Raw genomic sequence first — 16,948 nt, 5'->3', positions numbered from 1 at the left:
TGGTCACATCAGTTGGATGTTTACTCAAAATTTAATGAACATTAATAACCAGTAACAATAACCTTGATAAGAATTTCATCAATTGGTGTTATTGAACAGTCATGAACTTCTGACCTTCTGAAAGAGAATGCAATAAATAGTAGTTAATTGTTATCCTTGGTCTCATTTAATGTCAGGGTGAAGGCTATTCTACATGTGTGCCTACCAACCAGCTATTATACAAGGACACCATTCTGTACACTTGAGCCATAGTACTGTAGTCCTGTTCTGATGGTCATAGAATTCTTGAGGATTGGGGTGCTTGAGAATTGTGATTCCCGAGTGCATGTCCACAGGACTCAATGGAGCCTGGAAATCCCATAAACCTTTGCAATTGCAGAGATGCAACTTTAGCCTGAAGTTTTAGCCTGAATTCAGGTTTTTTGTGAGTCCAAATTCCCATGTTTTTATTTATTTCCAGCCCATTTTTGGGCATTTTGGCCTGCATTCACATGCTTTTTCAGGTTTTTCTCACCAGTTTCTGGTTTTTTGAGTGGAACTGAGTGGCATCTCCACCATTGGAATCCTGATGTCATCACCTGACCCTGGGCACCTGACAATGTAGCCAATGTTTACATTGTTTTTATAGCAAACATGATTACTGTGTATTTCAATGCACTAAAATGGGCATTAACGATGTCATACACTGGTGTGACGACATCAGAGGGCCAAACACAAAGGCTTACAAGATTTACCTATAATGTGAATTACAGATACTACCTTCTTACTTTGGAAACAGGGATCCATTTCACTATAAAACTTTACTTTTTGTGGGTCTTACAATTTCCAAGACCACTGCTTTCTCACAATTTTATTCTAAAAGCTGGAAAAAGTTGTGTAAAATGTACAGTGCTCATAACCTTTTGACCTTCCGAAGGAGAATTTCACAATGGACCCTGCCAATTACATTATTGTATGATTCCATTTTGTTCTCATGCGAATAGTAACTTACAATTTTGTTCTATTATTTTTTTTTTCTCTTTCATATGTTCCCGGTTTGAGTAATCCAACTGCAGTCGGTGAGCTTCAGAATCAACTCCTAGATGCACTGCGTGTACAGATAGAAGGTAACCACCAGCCCAGTGCGGTACCACTCATTAGCACGCTGTTCGGGAAAGTACAGATCTTGAGACGTATCGGTGCAATGCATCGTGATTACGTGATGGGATGCAGCACGCGATGGCCAGACTTATGCCAAAGTCTTCCTGCCTTGTACGCAGAAATGATGGATATAACTATCATGTGATAGACACAGCGCCCTCATTGGTCACAAGGGCGCCCTCATTTGTGTATCACAATGAGGCTGTTGGACAAAGGAGACATTTTTACACCATGTGTGTAGAAAATAGTGACACTATATGATATGTCCGAAGTAACAAACGAAAGAGGCGGTAAATCATATTATAAAAAGCCAAAAAATTAAATGACTAATTTAACCATTGGCTTCAATTTGGTGTGTGTGAGTGCATGTATTGTATGTGTTGGTTGACGAAGAAGTTGATGATGTTATAGAAATATTTTAAAAATACTTACGGCAGGGATTTTAAATGTTTAAAAAAATAACAATATAAATAGTTGATATGTTAAGTGAATAATTTGAGTGCAGACGGGGAGAGAGAGCGAGACGAGGGCGTTTTGCGCACAAAACGGGCATTATATAAAGTTTGCGTATCTCCTGACTGTGTCAGGGCAAAGTAGGACTTTGTAATGCAAGCAGAGCTCAGTATGTTTTAAGGAAATGCATGTACATATAGTCAATTTGACATAGTTTTAGAAGTAAAGTAGTGTAATTTAATATCATAAGCACAGCGCACTAGTTGTATACGCGCTTGACTGCATTGTGAATGCTGTAGATGTACAAGCATTGCAGCCACCTTGTACATTATTTTACTTTGCCATGTTAGTTAGTATATATATATATATCATGGCTGATATATTGTTTTTTATGTTATGTTACAAATATATGTTTGTCTCGCCTGACCTAGTTAGGTAAGAGACTCCAAATGTTATTTTTATACCTGTAGTCGTACAGATAGATGGCGTTTTGTCTGCGCCATTTCTTGTTTTCATTCTGTAAAATCAAAGTTGATGCTATTTCTTTGATGCAATAATTATCCAGTTGCAATGCAAGGTCAAAGGTCATCCAGTGCCAAGTTACCAACAAAAGATGAGTTTTTCTCTAGGCAATATGGCTTAGGTCATATAATGTCCAAGTCAAAGGTCATTTAGTGTCAAGTGAGGACCAAAATATCCTAGAAATAGCCCAGATGTAGGACCGATAGAATGGGAAAAGAATAGATGTATCCGAGTCTGTTGAGTCACATTAACCCCCTGAGCACTACCTGCCAATCTAACATTGCCTCTGATTGGTCATGCAATTACATGATAGTTTCACTTTAATCACCAATCAAAATGGAGCTTTGCAAATAATTCACCCCAATTTTTTTGTGTGGTGAAATTATTCTAACAATGTTGCTGATTGGGCCAATTGATAATGAAAACTTCTTTTTGGTCAATCGGCAGGTAGTTCTCATGGTTAATGAATCTCTAGTCATTACAGGCTACCAAAATAATGAATGTTCAGTAATCAATGTGAAATAATCTGTAGTTTAAAGCAATAAAACAATATATTGAAGTAATATTTCTTAGAGGCGAGACATTATGGCTTGAAAGCCATACCATATAGTATATGTTGCTGCACAAGATTAATCTTGAAATTGAATCTTGAAATAACCACGCTTTTGCTGCCAATTTATCCTGAAATTTTCCCTCTTTTATCTTGCCAATGCTGCTTAATTCTTGCTGCTGCTGCTTTAGGCTTTATTTTACAACTCTTTTAAACAAATTTTATTAGTAGTAGATATTTTTGTAGTTCTAATGTATGAGTTGGTGAATGATTATGTTAAATATCAACAAGCAATTCTATGTATGGTAATATTGGGCTATTCCATTTATAATGCACACTACCTCTGGAAGATATAGCTTAAGTCTTCCACAGTGGGGGTAAGAGTTTCAAATAGAATAGACAATTAGGTACCTTCCATTTGAAATACTCACTCCAGTTGTGGAATATATAGGTAAAGCCATAACATAATGCAGGGGGAGTATTGGTTTCAGAATGATTAACTTGGACCAATTACATTTAAAAAACATACTCCCGATGTGGAATATATTTCCAAAATCTTTAACAGGGGTAGTGTGGATTTCAACTGGAATAGCCCATTGATTTGTCAAAGTAAAATGCAAATACATCAAAGGTCCAGGGAAATTATTGAAGTGTTATTGGAGCTGGAATAGATAATAGTACCTCTTAACCCCTGAGCACTACCTGCCGATCTAACATTGCCTCTGATTGGTCAATTACATGATATCTTCATTTTAATTTCCAATCAAAATTGAGCTTTGCAAATAATTCACCCCAATTTGTTTTGCATAGTGAAACTATTTAACAATGTTGCTGATTGGTCCAATTGATAATGAAAACTTCTTTTTGACCAATAGGCCGTAGTTCTCATGGGGTTAAGTAATTATTTGTGAGCTATACATGTTTAGCTCCAAATAAACGCAAGGAAATGGAAGGTATCAAATATTTTGATGTATTGACTACATATCAATACTTTAGTATTGCATATTGATGAGGCAGAAAGAAGAATCTTGATCAACGATCAAGTTACCCCGGAAGTTACAACGATAGGAATTGCTTTATTCCGTGTGTGGAGGTAACTTGATTTTTGACCCAGATTCTGCTCGCTGCATTGATGAGTTATCAACATTGTTAAATTTAATGTTTATTTCTAGCAATACTGTAAAACATTTACTTTCACAACTAAAGTAAGTCCATGAGGATGCATGTCCAAAAGAGACATGTTTATTATTATATCAATGCAGACTTTTAGCTTGCTTTATTACTTGACAACGTGTTGCCATAGAAATTATTTGTTTTACAGTATCAAACAGTTTGAATTGGATAAGAGGCTGAATTTGTGAGTGTCTTTGTAAATGGATTAAAACCAAAATGGCACAGGTGTTTTTCTTCCTGTGCATCATATGTGCATCACACATTCATCATCCATCCAAAGTTGGTAACATCGCTCTCTATAGGCATTATAGTAAAGGACCTGTTTATAGATATCTGCGATTCATCTGTATGTAGTACAATGATATGATGAAATAACAATCCTGAGCAGTAAATTTATTTCTTTATCTTGCCATAATTTAATTTGAAATCAATCTTCTTGCCTTGATATAAAAAAACAACTGCAATAGATATACATGTAGGAGCTATTAAATGTCTTATCATAAAGTTATATAAAATATTATGTATTTGAGATGAACATGGCCGGATCTCGCCAAAACTCATGACACAGTGGGTCATTACAATTTGTTCATATTGCGCAATGACTCTTTCCATATTTGGTATAATTTTGATTGACAGGCCTTGTTACACAGCCTAATTAAGATGTGAAATGACGTTCTACAAAGGTGAGACACAGATCGCCTAAACGCTTCCAAATTTGGATATGTTTCTTTCATTTTATGGTCTGCATTCAGAAATAAACAGCAATATTCTTGAGTAGTTTGCCATTGGGCTAATCCATGTAAATTTCACACACCCTCTGTGGAAGATTTTACTGCCATCTCAATCTCAGTTCGAACTTAATGGTCCATCCAGCTGGATTTCAGCTGAAAATTATTGAAATTGGTCAATTTGCACAAGTTGGCCTAAAACTAGAGGGTTTTGTTTGGAAGTCCAAAATCAGGCTTTCACATCTTTTCAACTTTTTATGGATGAAAATGGTTGGATCTAGAATAATCTAAACGGTTGAATTTGGTTAGAATTCCAAAATCTTCTACAGAGGGAGTATGGATTTCAAATGGAGCAGTCCTTTTCATCTTGCCTGAACTTGTTGTGTTATAGTCTGCTTTTTCAGCCCTCTTTTTTCAAGAATATAGCGGAAATATAATGATGGAAATTAATATAATAATAAAAGGTGCCATCAAAATACCGGTGTTTATCTGTATACAACAACTTCAACTGTATCTATACAACTCTGTACTGTGACAACTCTGACATTAATGTATGGCTGATGTAATTTATTGTGAATTTACAAAACAACTGTATGTATCATTTCACTAACTTTATTTTACCACAAATTGTAAGACAATCATTAGATCAATTGTGTGTCAAGGAAAAAGTTGTTTCACCTCAGTTTTGATAGTCACATAGGTGTATATTTTGCCGGTCATGAATAGTGTGCACCAGCTTAATCCCGCAGAGCGTGTACACATGCATACAAAGGCAGTATGTTGACACATTTGCAGTGCAACCATGGTAGAGGCACAAATGTCACTTCCAAACTTGAGGTGAAACACAGTGTAGTTTGATTTTGATTACTTCGTTGTTGACTTTTAACTCAGTTCCATTATCTTGCTACAAAATGATGTTCTTCCTGGAAACACATGCACAAACAAAGTTGTTCACGCTTTTCTAGCAATGCACTATAGTGCATTTGCAAAAATCTGTAATTAAAGTGTACACATTCACAATTTGTGCATTTTGCGGGTAGAACTTCCTTTTGTGATGGCCGTGTAAGGGGTCAGCTCAAATTTAAGTGAGTGTATACATACTGACATTTTAAGCACTGATGGATCAAAACCTAAGTTAGACATCAATATAAACATGTTACTTTCAGGCAGGACTGTTTAATTTTAGAAGCAGTCTGTCCTGTGGAGTTGCTTTCTTGCCGAAATTTACACACTGGATGTAGCGTACACCTCGTCTAATTCTTTGACAGAATAAATGGTTGTAAACAATAATAATGACCATAATGCTGCTTAAAAAGAATGTTACATATTGGTGGCACAATCACCAGCTTATAAGACTAAGTTTGATAATTAGCATAAGCTTAACACTGCATCCATGCTTCTACTAATCACAGCCACATCAAGCTTTCATCATCAACTATTTGCACAGTCTGCTACTGCTTCACTAATACTTCATGATACTGGGTCTGAAATTGGATTTATCAAAAGAGTGGTGTCCAATGTTCCCCATTTTAGGTGATTTTATCATGATTTACTCAATGTGGTTCAGTAATAGATATTGAAATATTCAGAAATATTTGTCTATAAATGATTCTTCATATTTCACTGAGAACAAAATTAATAGTCACATGACAATTGCATGATGGTCATGTGATAGTCACATGAGTATATGGACATATTTGACACAAGAGTGTGATAATAACCATGTGATAGTCATAGTCGTGTGGCAATTGGGTGCTTGTCAGATGGACAACATGTTCATATTCACATCTGCCAAGTGTCCACATTTTTACCAGACAGTTCAGCGTATTATGTCAGAATTAAAAAATCTGGAGAAACAAGATTTTCCGATTTCGAAAATTAAAAAAAAAAGAAATTAAAGAAAAAAAGGTAAATTTTGCATATTCATATCATGTGATAGTCACATGGAAGTCATCTGATAGCCACATGTCCATAGACCAGTAACAATATCACATGTTTAGATTCTGCTTTCAAATTTCCCTACCTTTACCCTATGCCCTATGAATAAATAATAGAGAAATATTGCTTGAGGGCAGTCTACCTTCATGCCCTATCATCTGCTGCTTTGAGAATCCATGCTGCTTTGCTCGCTACTCTCATATTAATCTCTTTACCAGATAGTGTGTGTATGTATTAATGATAACCTAAGACTCAATGTGTGACTTGACTGTCCGCATGGTAGTCTCAATACCAGTATGCTGAAATAAATGTTTGTAGTTGTTAGCAGTGTAAGCAGATAATGTAACAAAAGAAAGTAGCATAGTCTAGAAACACTTTTTACTTTCTAGGGAATTAATTTGCTTTATGTACTTGTATGCGGTAGGTGGTGATATGAGGAGCATGGTGTGGTGTTAAGTTTAAAGCTTGTAATGTAAGAGTTAAAATGCTTTTTCCAAGACAAAGGAACACCACCAGTGTTTGCATAGTGGGTTGGGCTTGAGTTGTTGCCAAACTGCCAACACATCCCAAAGCAGGGCTAGTATGTGATTGCAGCATTCCAAGTATATGCACATCTAGGAAATGGAACTTGGGGACTTCCCTATTGGGCTATTCCAGTTAAAATCCATACACCCCCGATATGGAAGACATGACCTTAATCTTCTAAACAGGGAGTGTGAAATCCCAAATGGGGTTACTTGAATGAGTGATACCATTTGAAATCTACACCCCCTGTGTCGGAGATTAAGGTCATGTCTTCCATAAGGGGTGTATGGATTTCATCTGGAATAGCCCATTATGATTGCATAGTCTGTGCAAAATTAAGCTTACATTTATTTAAACCAAAAATGTATGACTTTTGTATTAAATATTGTCTAATGTAAGTATGAAACTATTTCTTTTGTGGTAATTAAACCACATGAGAATCACAATCATTTTTCAAAGGTGAAATTCAGTACACATAGGGGTGAAATCAAAACTCAACCGGCAGTTCCGTCTAGTTGCTATTGTTTTAAACTATGACAACCGAACTGAGCCAGATGGAACCGTTGGTTGAGTTTTGATTTCATCCCATAGGTATTAATCAGAAGATTGTCACAAAATAGTTCCTACATATTTGCCTGCATTGTTCATGTTTTTGTTATTTGGAAAAATTAGTTGGAGCAAATCCAGCTACAATCCTAAAAATGTCTTTTGCAGTTTGCTGAATTTAGAAAATTATATACACAATATCAAGTGATTTTAAAATTTGATTCTACAAATATGTCAGAGCAGAGGCTTTAGGATGACAAACAAACTCATATGTGAAGACACAGTTCTTTACCCCAATATGTTTGTACATAATAGATTGACCGTCACATGTTTTGGGTACAAAAACTCATACTCAGATCTTGGGGTCAAGTTATGAACTCTGTGGGTGGTAGTTGGAGGTTAAGGAGCTATGCCTTTAAAATGAGAATAGTCTTTCTTGGGCTGAAAATGTCAATTCCATACCTCGCGTAATAATTATTTATACAAACCCCATTTATTCGGGCAGTATTTTGCTACCTACGTACTTTTGATGACGTTCTTGTAAAGGTTGTGCATTGGGTTACTCTGCTTAAAGTCTACACTCCCTCTGTGGAAGATTTTGGAAATCCCTTTAATAGTGGAAGTAAATTTCAAATGGAATTAGCACATAACCAAATCTAATTGAAACTTGTCCTCCATCTGTGGAAGATTCTGGTTGACTCTGTCTTAGAGGGTGTATGCAATTCAAATAGAGCTGCATAGTGTGTACTTTCCTTTTGAAATTCATTTACTACCACTATGGAAGATATTTCAAAAATCTTTCACAGGGGTAGTGTGGATTTTAAATGGAATAGCCCATTATTATTGGTCAATTTTATACTGCATGGTATAAATGAAAATGTGTGATTTCATGATCTGTACATAATCAGTTCTTTCACTAAAGCATACCTCACTCTCACTTATAAAATCACATTATTTAGATTTACGTTTTGATGAGGGTATATAGTGTGTTATAGTATGGTGATAACAGGCTATTCCTGTTGAAATACACACGCCCCCTAGGAAAGCCATGCTCTTAATCTCACACAGGGGAGTGTAGTTTCAAATGGCATCACCCATTCAGGTAACCCCATTTGAAATTCACACTCGCTGTGTGGTAGATGAAGGTCATGTCTATGACAGGGGGTCTATGGATTATAACTGAATAACCCAATATATGATGAAATAAGGCTTGAAGTAAATGTTACCTCATTTTTGTACTGATATTTCATTAATTTGTGTAAACAATTTGGTGATTTTGCGAAAGATTGAATTTACGATGTTAATAAGGTTGATGTATAATGCGTATTCCATTTTTAAGAGGAAAACCGAATACCCCCAATTTTTGCTCCATGTCTGTAACAAGATAGCGGTCAAGTCCCGGTTCTCCTCTAATTCTGTGGCTCTCACAAAATGAGCGAAAAGTCACCAGGGTTTTTGGGCTGTTTTACTGTTATTTTCAGTAAGGTTCATTCGCACTCATGCATACCTTTTTATCGGGTGAAAAGAAACCACATCCTGCCAGAGTCATGTGGTGCTACACAGCTTGTTCAACAAATGAGGTGCCGGTATATCATGATATTGTGATCCAATTAGCCAAATCAGGATCCATCTTCTGTATTCATCAATGCAGTACACATCAGCAAGAAAGTGCAGAGGAATTGTGATAAACAGTGTAGGCAACCACAAGCATAGCAACTAAGAAAATGGGCTGGGCGACTTCAATTCCTTTCTTAAACTCTTTTAATATGCAATTAACGATAGTTTCCATACATGTATCTTCACAGAGCCAAACATGGTGTAATGGGCAATCCCTGCTTGTTTTTAAAGCCATAATATACAATCTTTAAAAATATTTTTATGTTTATTTCAAACCTGATTTTTTTGGTTGCATATTTGTTATTACACATGTTTCAACTTACATCTATAGTCCATTTGCCTTTCTTGAGTCGGTGACATCAGCACTTGCAGATTGTTGTTTCGCACACCGCATTTAAACGTGTGTGTCTGTACGCCAGTTTTTTTATTTGACATGTGCAATTTAATACTACAACCACTGAATTTTGCACTGACGTCACTGACTTGAGGAAGGTACACACACTATAATATATTCAGGCAAGTTTTGTAGGGAATTATTTTATTTTTCAAAGAATGACAAAATTAAAATTTGACAAATATTGTATATTTTGGCTTTAACTGGAAGACTCATTTCTTTTAAATCAAAGAGTATAATTATGTGACTATGTGTGGACACAATGTTGAAGGTGCTGAATGTTGAGATGATAGAGGGTGGTCAAAAAGTGTGTGTGTTAATCAGTGTGAAACACATTTTTATATTGTAGGTTTGACCACCCTGAATCAAGTGAACAAAATTTTGATAAACAGCTCAGGTGTTAATTCATTCAGAATGATGAAGTCAAACCTTGAAGTCATAGAGTGTGAATTTATTACTGAATATTTAATGAAATTGGAATATCAATCATGAATTGGGAATACAGATTACCATATTTGGCATGTAATTATACAAGTACTGCAAATTTGGTATGAAGTTGAAGTTACATGCAGATTTCCATAATTGGTATATAGTTTACCATATTAATATTTGGTATGTACATGTACTTCACCTTTTTTGTAATATTGGTCACCATAGTTTGAAAAAAGTCACTGTTTAGGCATATCACTGAACTTATTTGGATCATTGATTACCTCTTTACATTCATATGTTAAGAGGATCAATCATGCCTAGCTGTGGAAGGATTCTAACACAAGCAACTTCCAACCTTCAAGTTTTATTATTGCAATAATTATTCATCATGTACCAAAATTGGGCTAAACCAGTTGAAATCCATACACCCCCAAGACATGATCTTTGAGATTAAGGCCTGGGGGTGTATGGATTTCAAGTGGAATAGTCCATTATGTATAGGCATTTGCCAGTAGACGGCAAACAGTACTAAATAAGCTATATGTGAAAAAAATATGTTGAAGGCTCATGTGTCATGGTAACCAGGTGGGTCAAAGGTCATTCAGTGATGTAGGTATGATGCAATATGATGTATTCATGATTATATATAGATAATTTTGATTGGTTGCTCAGATGATTATATCATATAATTATCCAATCAGGGGCATTGTAAGAATGTCAGTATTGCCAATGGTCATATCATCCCAAGTAGTCACAACAATTGTTTTGTATGACATTTGTTGGGTCAACATAACTTGGCTTGATCAGAAAAGTGATTGCTGATAAATATCAATCAGAAATCGCAATATCAACTAGCGCCAAATCATAATTTTTAGAGACAGTCCCGTAGCCAAGATATTAGAATGTGATACTTTCATCTGATACTTTCATCTGAGTGACCAATTAAAATACAGCTTCTGTATATTTCAGCTCAATGTTCTTACCATGATGCTGATTGGCTCACAAATCATAATTGTCTTATTATAACCAATCAGACGGTAGTACTCACAGGATTAACCAATTATCATTATCAAAGAGTGTTTGTTCATTCCAATATTTCGTAAATTACATACAACATGTATGTATATGTCCCACAAGTAATTATGACTTGTGATCAACAGTATTGCTGCTACATTATGTTCTAGATATGTTAAACACATTATGTTTTTGTGTGAGCTTACCATTTTGAAATAATAATCCATAGTCATGAAAAGAAATAATAACTGAAATCTATTAAAAAAAACTTGCCATTCCTAAAAGTTGCCAAATATGAAAATAAAAACCTTTGTGCAAGGGAATATATTGACCTTTAACCTCTGATTCTTTTGTACAAGACCCTAAACCAATCTCTAGTAAAATCCAAACATATTTTCATCAAATGTTAAAACCACCCCTAAACCAGTGAATATTTCCCCACCCTGGTTATAGTTTTGTAAGTCACATTTACAATGTTTCCATATATCTGGCACAATTCATAGCCATAGCTAAGGTTTGAGGCAGTGCGTTTTAACTGACGCTTAGAGACATGAATTGGTATACATTTGTCAGATGTGAAATGCATGCATGTTGGTCACATGTATGTATGTCACATGCACAATGTTACATGTAATATAATCTGCACATTTGGTATGCATGTGTGTCACATGCATGGCACATGTGTGTCACATCTACGGTATCACATGTAGTATGTGTGTCACATGCACCAACATGTTGATTTCACTTCCTTTGAACTATAAGATTACTTGCACAAAGGTTTTTATTACAGTATATACAAAGTAATAATTTCTGTAGTGTCTGATGTTTATTGATACAATCTAATGGTAGGATATCTTTTGGTATCTGCCAAAGAGGTAGAGCTAAAGAGTACCAACTCAGATATGTATGCGGTGTCACTCATGGAGCGCAAAATAGAGTACCTCAGATTATTTTGCTATGTGTCTGGCAAACTTTGATTCCAAATAGGTGGTGGTTTGTGTTGTATGTGTAACACACACAAAGAGCTGCATTTGCAAACTTTGTAACGCAAAGTGTAAAGACACAAATTATCATTCAATTTTGGGCACATGCCTGATGTACACTATTTGCCCTCCATGGGTGACAAGCCAATATGGTGGATTTACCATAGTGTTACAAATGGAGCAATTGTGAGTTGGTACTCGTTGGTTCTAAACTCTTTTGGTATCCCCTGGATTACAAATCTTAAGAGACGTGTAAGACTTTATGTTTATTTTCTGTTTTATCGTCATCAATTTCATACAGGAATAATGTTCAAGAGGACTGATAAACTTCAAAAGCAATTTTTTATTTACATAACTGAAATGTTTCCAATAAGCTTAAAATAACTTGAAAATGCAACTTTTTTGTTGATTTTGATCTGTCATCAGTGGAGTGTAAATCTGTGATATTATGTAACAAAATTGAGGCTGGTAATGGCTGATTTTCCATATGACCTATGCTGTAATTATCCCCATATTGGCGGACCTCATTACTAATATCAATGTTCCCTAAAGTGGGTCTTGCATGGTGATAATGCAGCTATCAAATTGAAAACAATGGATATATGGCCTGTAGTGTTCTTTTGCTTTGTCCTATACACACAAACTTATTATGTCAACTGTTGCACAAAAATGTCAACTTTTGTAGGTGTAGTAATAAAAGCCCAATAATTTCCACCTATTTAGTGCTGATCTGAATATACAAAGGTAATGTCAATTTCTTACAATTTCACAATGATAAATATTTATCTAGATACTGTGAACACTATTTCACCAGGTTGTCACAAAATGAAAGGTGCCCACTGCATTAGCAGCATTTTGTGCCCCTGTGGAAAAAATCTTCCATTTGAGGCAGTATGTTTTTCAAATGGAACAGGCTAGAGTTAAATTACCCAATACACTCCCTGTATATTAACCTGTATCACCCATGACTGGAGTGAGTATTTCAAATTGAAATTACCCAGTTGCCTAATCTATTTGAAACCATACTCCCTCTGTGTAAGAGTTTAGCTAAATCCGTCACAGGGAGAATGTGGAATGGACATGATGGTATAGCCCATTGTTAAAGCTGTTACAAACAGGAATACACAAAACAAACTTTTGTACATAAACAGATGAGACTCCCAAGTCCAGTGTTTGTAATGCTCTGTGGTAATTCCACTTTCTGCAAAAGACTAAAATTGAATGATACTTTGTGTCTTTAATTGTGAGTGTTACAAATGTCTGCGCATAGTAGGAATTCCAATTGAATGAACGCAGATTTCAACAGCTGTACTCGATCAAACCGCGATCATAGGCCCTATATCGCGTATTTCAAACTACAACGCGAACTAACGACCTTGGATACAATGTTAACCAATCACGAGTGCATTGGCATCATCGGGTTGGATTCACATCCGCGTTACTCACACACAATTGCACTGGCGTATATGCACTGCGTACATCGTGCAGTGTACACAAAAAAATCACACTATTGAAAGCTGCGTTCATTCAATTGGAATTCCTACTATAGTATGGACTATTGGCACAAGGTATTACACACAACGCATGCACTATAAATCCAGATTTTGCAGGTACATGCATGGCGCAATAATCAGGAGCCGCACTATTTTGCCCTTCACAAGCGACACGCAGATGGGCGAACTTTGAACTCTTGTCAGTCTAATCTCTTTGATATTTATTGACTATTCCAGGTGAAATCCATACGCACCCTATGAAAGACATGACCTTAATCTCTCAAACAGGGAGTGTGAATTTCAAATGGAATCACTCATTCATTAAAGCCATTGTAATTCACACTGTGTGGAAGATTAAGGTCATATCTTCTACAGGGGGTGTGTGGATTTCAACTGGAAGAGTACATTGCTGTAAAATTAAGTTGTTTTCTACTTTGCTGCTATTCAGGTGATAACGTTATACCTCATGAAGAGTTTGGTGAGAATTTTTTTAAAAATTTGAATAAAAAAGTATTTTTAAATAATTTGTAACTGTACTCAAGTTGGGTTTTTATATACGGTACTTAAAAACTATTGATAGTCGTAGAGGTATTGCGGGTGCAGTAGGATGGTGCTGCACAATGAATTTGCTGTAATTTACTCACTTTCTGCGCTCCTTTTGTGCACGCCATACATTGAAAAGGCTAATAAAGTAATATTGTTAACAAGTTTTAGTGGGGTGAAATGAAAGCGAATGCTCAGTGTATACATAGAATACTTAAACCACACAACACACAGAGTGGATTTTTTTGCACTAAGAAACTTGCATACTTTTGCACTATTACTCATGAACTTCATTCCCTAAGAATGAGTCGGTTGATACAAATGCATTTTGCACTCTCACCATTAGAATAGCAAGTTCATATATCCCTAATATGCTTATCTAAGCCAGTAAACTGTGTATTTAGGCATGGGGTTTGTAATAGTTTGGGTATATATAGAGGTCTATACATCCCAGACATTCCTGGATAATGTGTATGTGTGTGTTGTTTATATAAAGAGGCAAATTTTGAAAGAAAAGAGCCTAAATTGTATAATTTTTCCTTATATCTATCTTCTTTTTTGTCTTTGAATCGTTATAATTTGTTGATAAATCTGTGATAATACATTAGAACTAGTTGATAAGATGAGATTTATATCATTGTAAATGTACAAGTAGGCTTTGTACAGTAAGATCATTATAAATGTTATTTTTTCCTTTGCTTTGTTTTTTTGAAAACAATGGGCATACACTGTAGACTGTTGTAGGTTAAGATTGTGTGTAACACAAAAAGGATGCTGTAAAATAAAAATAAAAAATATGTGACTGAAAAGTGGAAAGATGACCTTTTTTTTGTCACAAAAGTGGACGAATTGTTACTTTTTATGATTAGGAAACAAACGTTGACTATGTTAAAATTGTGTATGTCATGGGATGTCAGTGCACTGCATAGGGCAGGACACATAACATGTATATTACATGATGAAGTCATACTCATAGCAGTGTCAAAGGTCATGTCTTTAGGAAGTAAATTCAGCCTGATGACCTACAAATGTGAGGATGTCGCCCATGTGATCAGAAACGTTGATGGCAATAAGCACTTTGTATAAGTCTTTATGATCGATGTAATAATGTTAAAATTTGCAATGTTAAAAATAGACCCATATCCAACCATACCCTTGAGTGATTTTTGTGACTTGTTACTAGTCTAAGAAAGTAATGAGTATTGTAGATGTTTTAAGAAACATTACATCCAGGGTAGACTTGATAAAAGTTTTGGCCCAAATACAAATTGATGTGTTTCTCCCCCATAGCTACTTTAGTTTGATTTTGTAGTTACATGAGAAAAGTATCACGCTTTTTTGGCTGTGTTTTGTCGCACATAAAGTGATTGTTTGACATGAGCGTTGATGTTGGATGAGGGAAAAATTGGCTGCGTAAAATGGTGCACCACTGGGGATTTTTTTTAAAGACTATATAAATGGTCAGTGGTTTGTTTTGATTGGCCGGTTTGTTACATAATCACCATGGTGGTGAGAAATACAGGTAACACTGACACTAGGATCCACAATATGCTCATCTATCATGGCTCTGTTCTATAACCCCAATACATTTACACATTCATTGAATGAACTTTGAAAATTTGAGTACAAAAACTCATATTCTGCAACATGAGGTCAAATTTTGCGCTATGATTGTTTAATTGAGGTTATTGAACTATGCTATTGGGATTAGGCTATTGTGGTCCATAGTGTGAGAAATCAGAGAGGTTTATTGTAAGAAGCAAAAAACTTGTGTGATATTGTGATGTACTGTGCTCAATTTGTTTGACCCAATGTGAATACCTCCATACCAGTACCCTAAGCATGGCAATAACATGGATCTTTTCCAAGTCCCCTAAAATTTGCAATTTATTCCGTACTTGTTCACATGATATGGATTTAGCTATTTAAGGGACTGGGAAAAGATGCAGGTTATTGCCTAAGCATGCACTGAAACCAGACCTTGACATTCTTGTATATATGAAACCATTTAGTGCTGTGCACTGTCTGTGAATTATCTTTTTTTGTCAATCTTATAAATAAAGATTAAGAAGAATTTGCTTCAACAAAGAAGCATGCATGTTTTGTCATGTTGGATGTATTTAGTATGTAAGTAAAATAGGACAAAAATCGGAAAAAAGTCAAAAAAATTTGGTTGGTGTTGGATTGTATTGTACTATAGTACATGTAAACCTTATGTAGTCAATATGCAAAGAACACGGAGGAGGAACGTACAACAGAGTATGTACAAAAACAAGCATGTGAAAAAATAAAAACAAGTTGTTTTATTTTGATAGTTTAAAATGGAAACTCTGAGTTTTCCATTATTTTTTGCACAAATTATTTGGAGGAAGTTGTTAAATAATTTAAAATACTGGATTATTTTGTAAAAACCAGTATCTTCTCAGGGGTGACAGCTTCCTGTGAGTATATATTGTGCATAAAATCAGGGGTAGAATTTCGTTGCGAATGAGCGAAACAATTCCATGCACTGATTCTTGTGAACAGAATTGTGAGAATCAACAGTTGGTTCTCAGGGCTATTCCAATTGAAATCCATACACCCCGTATGGAAGATATGACCTTAAGCTCCTACAGAGGGAGTGAATTTCAAAATAGGGTTACCTGAATGGGTGACTCCATTTGAAGTATACACCCCTGTGTGGGAGATTAAGGTCATGTATTCCATACAGGGAGGTAGTGTATGGATTTCAACTGTAATAGTCCATATATATTTTGGGTTTACACAGCACTTGGACAAGACACTTACTCATCGTCATTGGGCAGGAAAAACCTCCTATGTGTTTGTGGCCCCTGAACATGTTTAAAACAAAACTGCCAACCTGTTACATAGTAGGTTTTGCTTTAAGCATGCTCAGG

At 35.5% G+C, this 16,948-nt stretch overlaps 1 protein-coding gene across 1 annotated transcript in view; it reads left to right on the top strand.

Annotated features, from left to right (window-relative positions):
• Positions 1–8,547, top strand: part of LOC140167455 (probable nuclear hormone receptor HR3) — a 124,418-nt gene extending 115,871 nt beyond the window's left edge. Inside the window, exon 7 of the mRNA XM_072190762.1 lies at positions 1,026–8,547. Within this exon, the coding sequence (XP_072046863.1) occupies positions 1,026–1,285 (260 nt within the window). The 3' untranslated portion in view covers positions 1,286–8,547. The remainder of the gene's footprint in view (positions 1–1,025) is intronic.
• The last annotated feature ends 8,401 nt before the right edge of the window (positions 8,548–16,948 follow it).

Source organism: Amphiura filiformis, chromosome 13 (assembly GCF_039555335.1).
Source record: "Amphiura filiformis chromosome 13, Afil_fr2py, whole genome shotgun sequence".
Taxonomy (NCBI): domain Eukaryota; kingdom Metazoa; phylum Echinodermata; class Ophiuroidea; order Amphilepidida; family Amphiuridae; genus Amphiura; species Amphiura filiformis.
The sequence above is the reverse complement of the archived record's forward strand: the minus strand, read 5'-3'. Positions and strand labels throughout refer to the sequence as shown.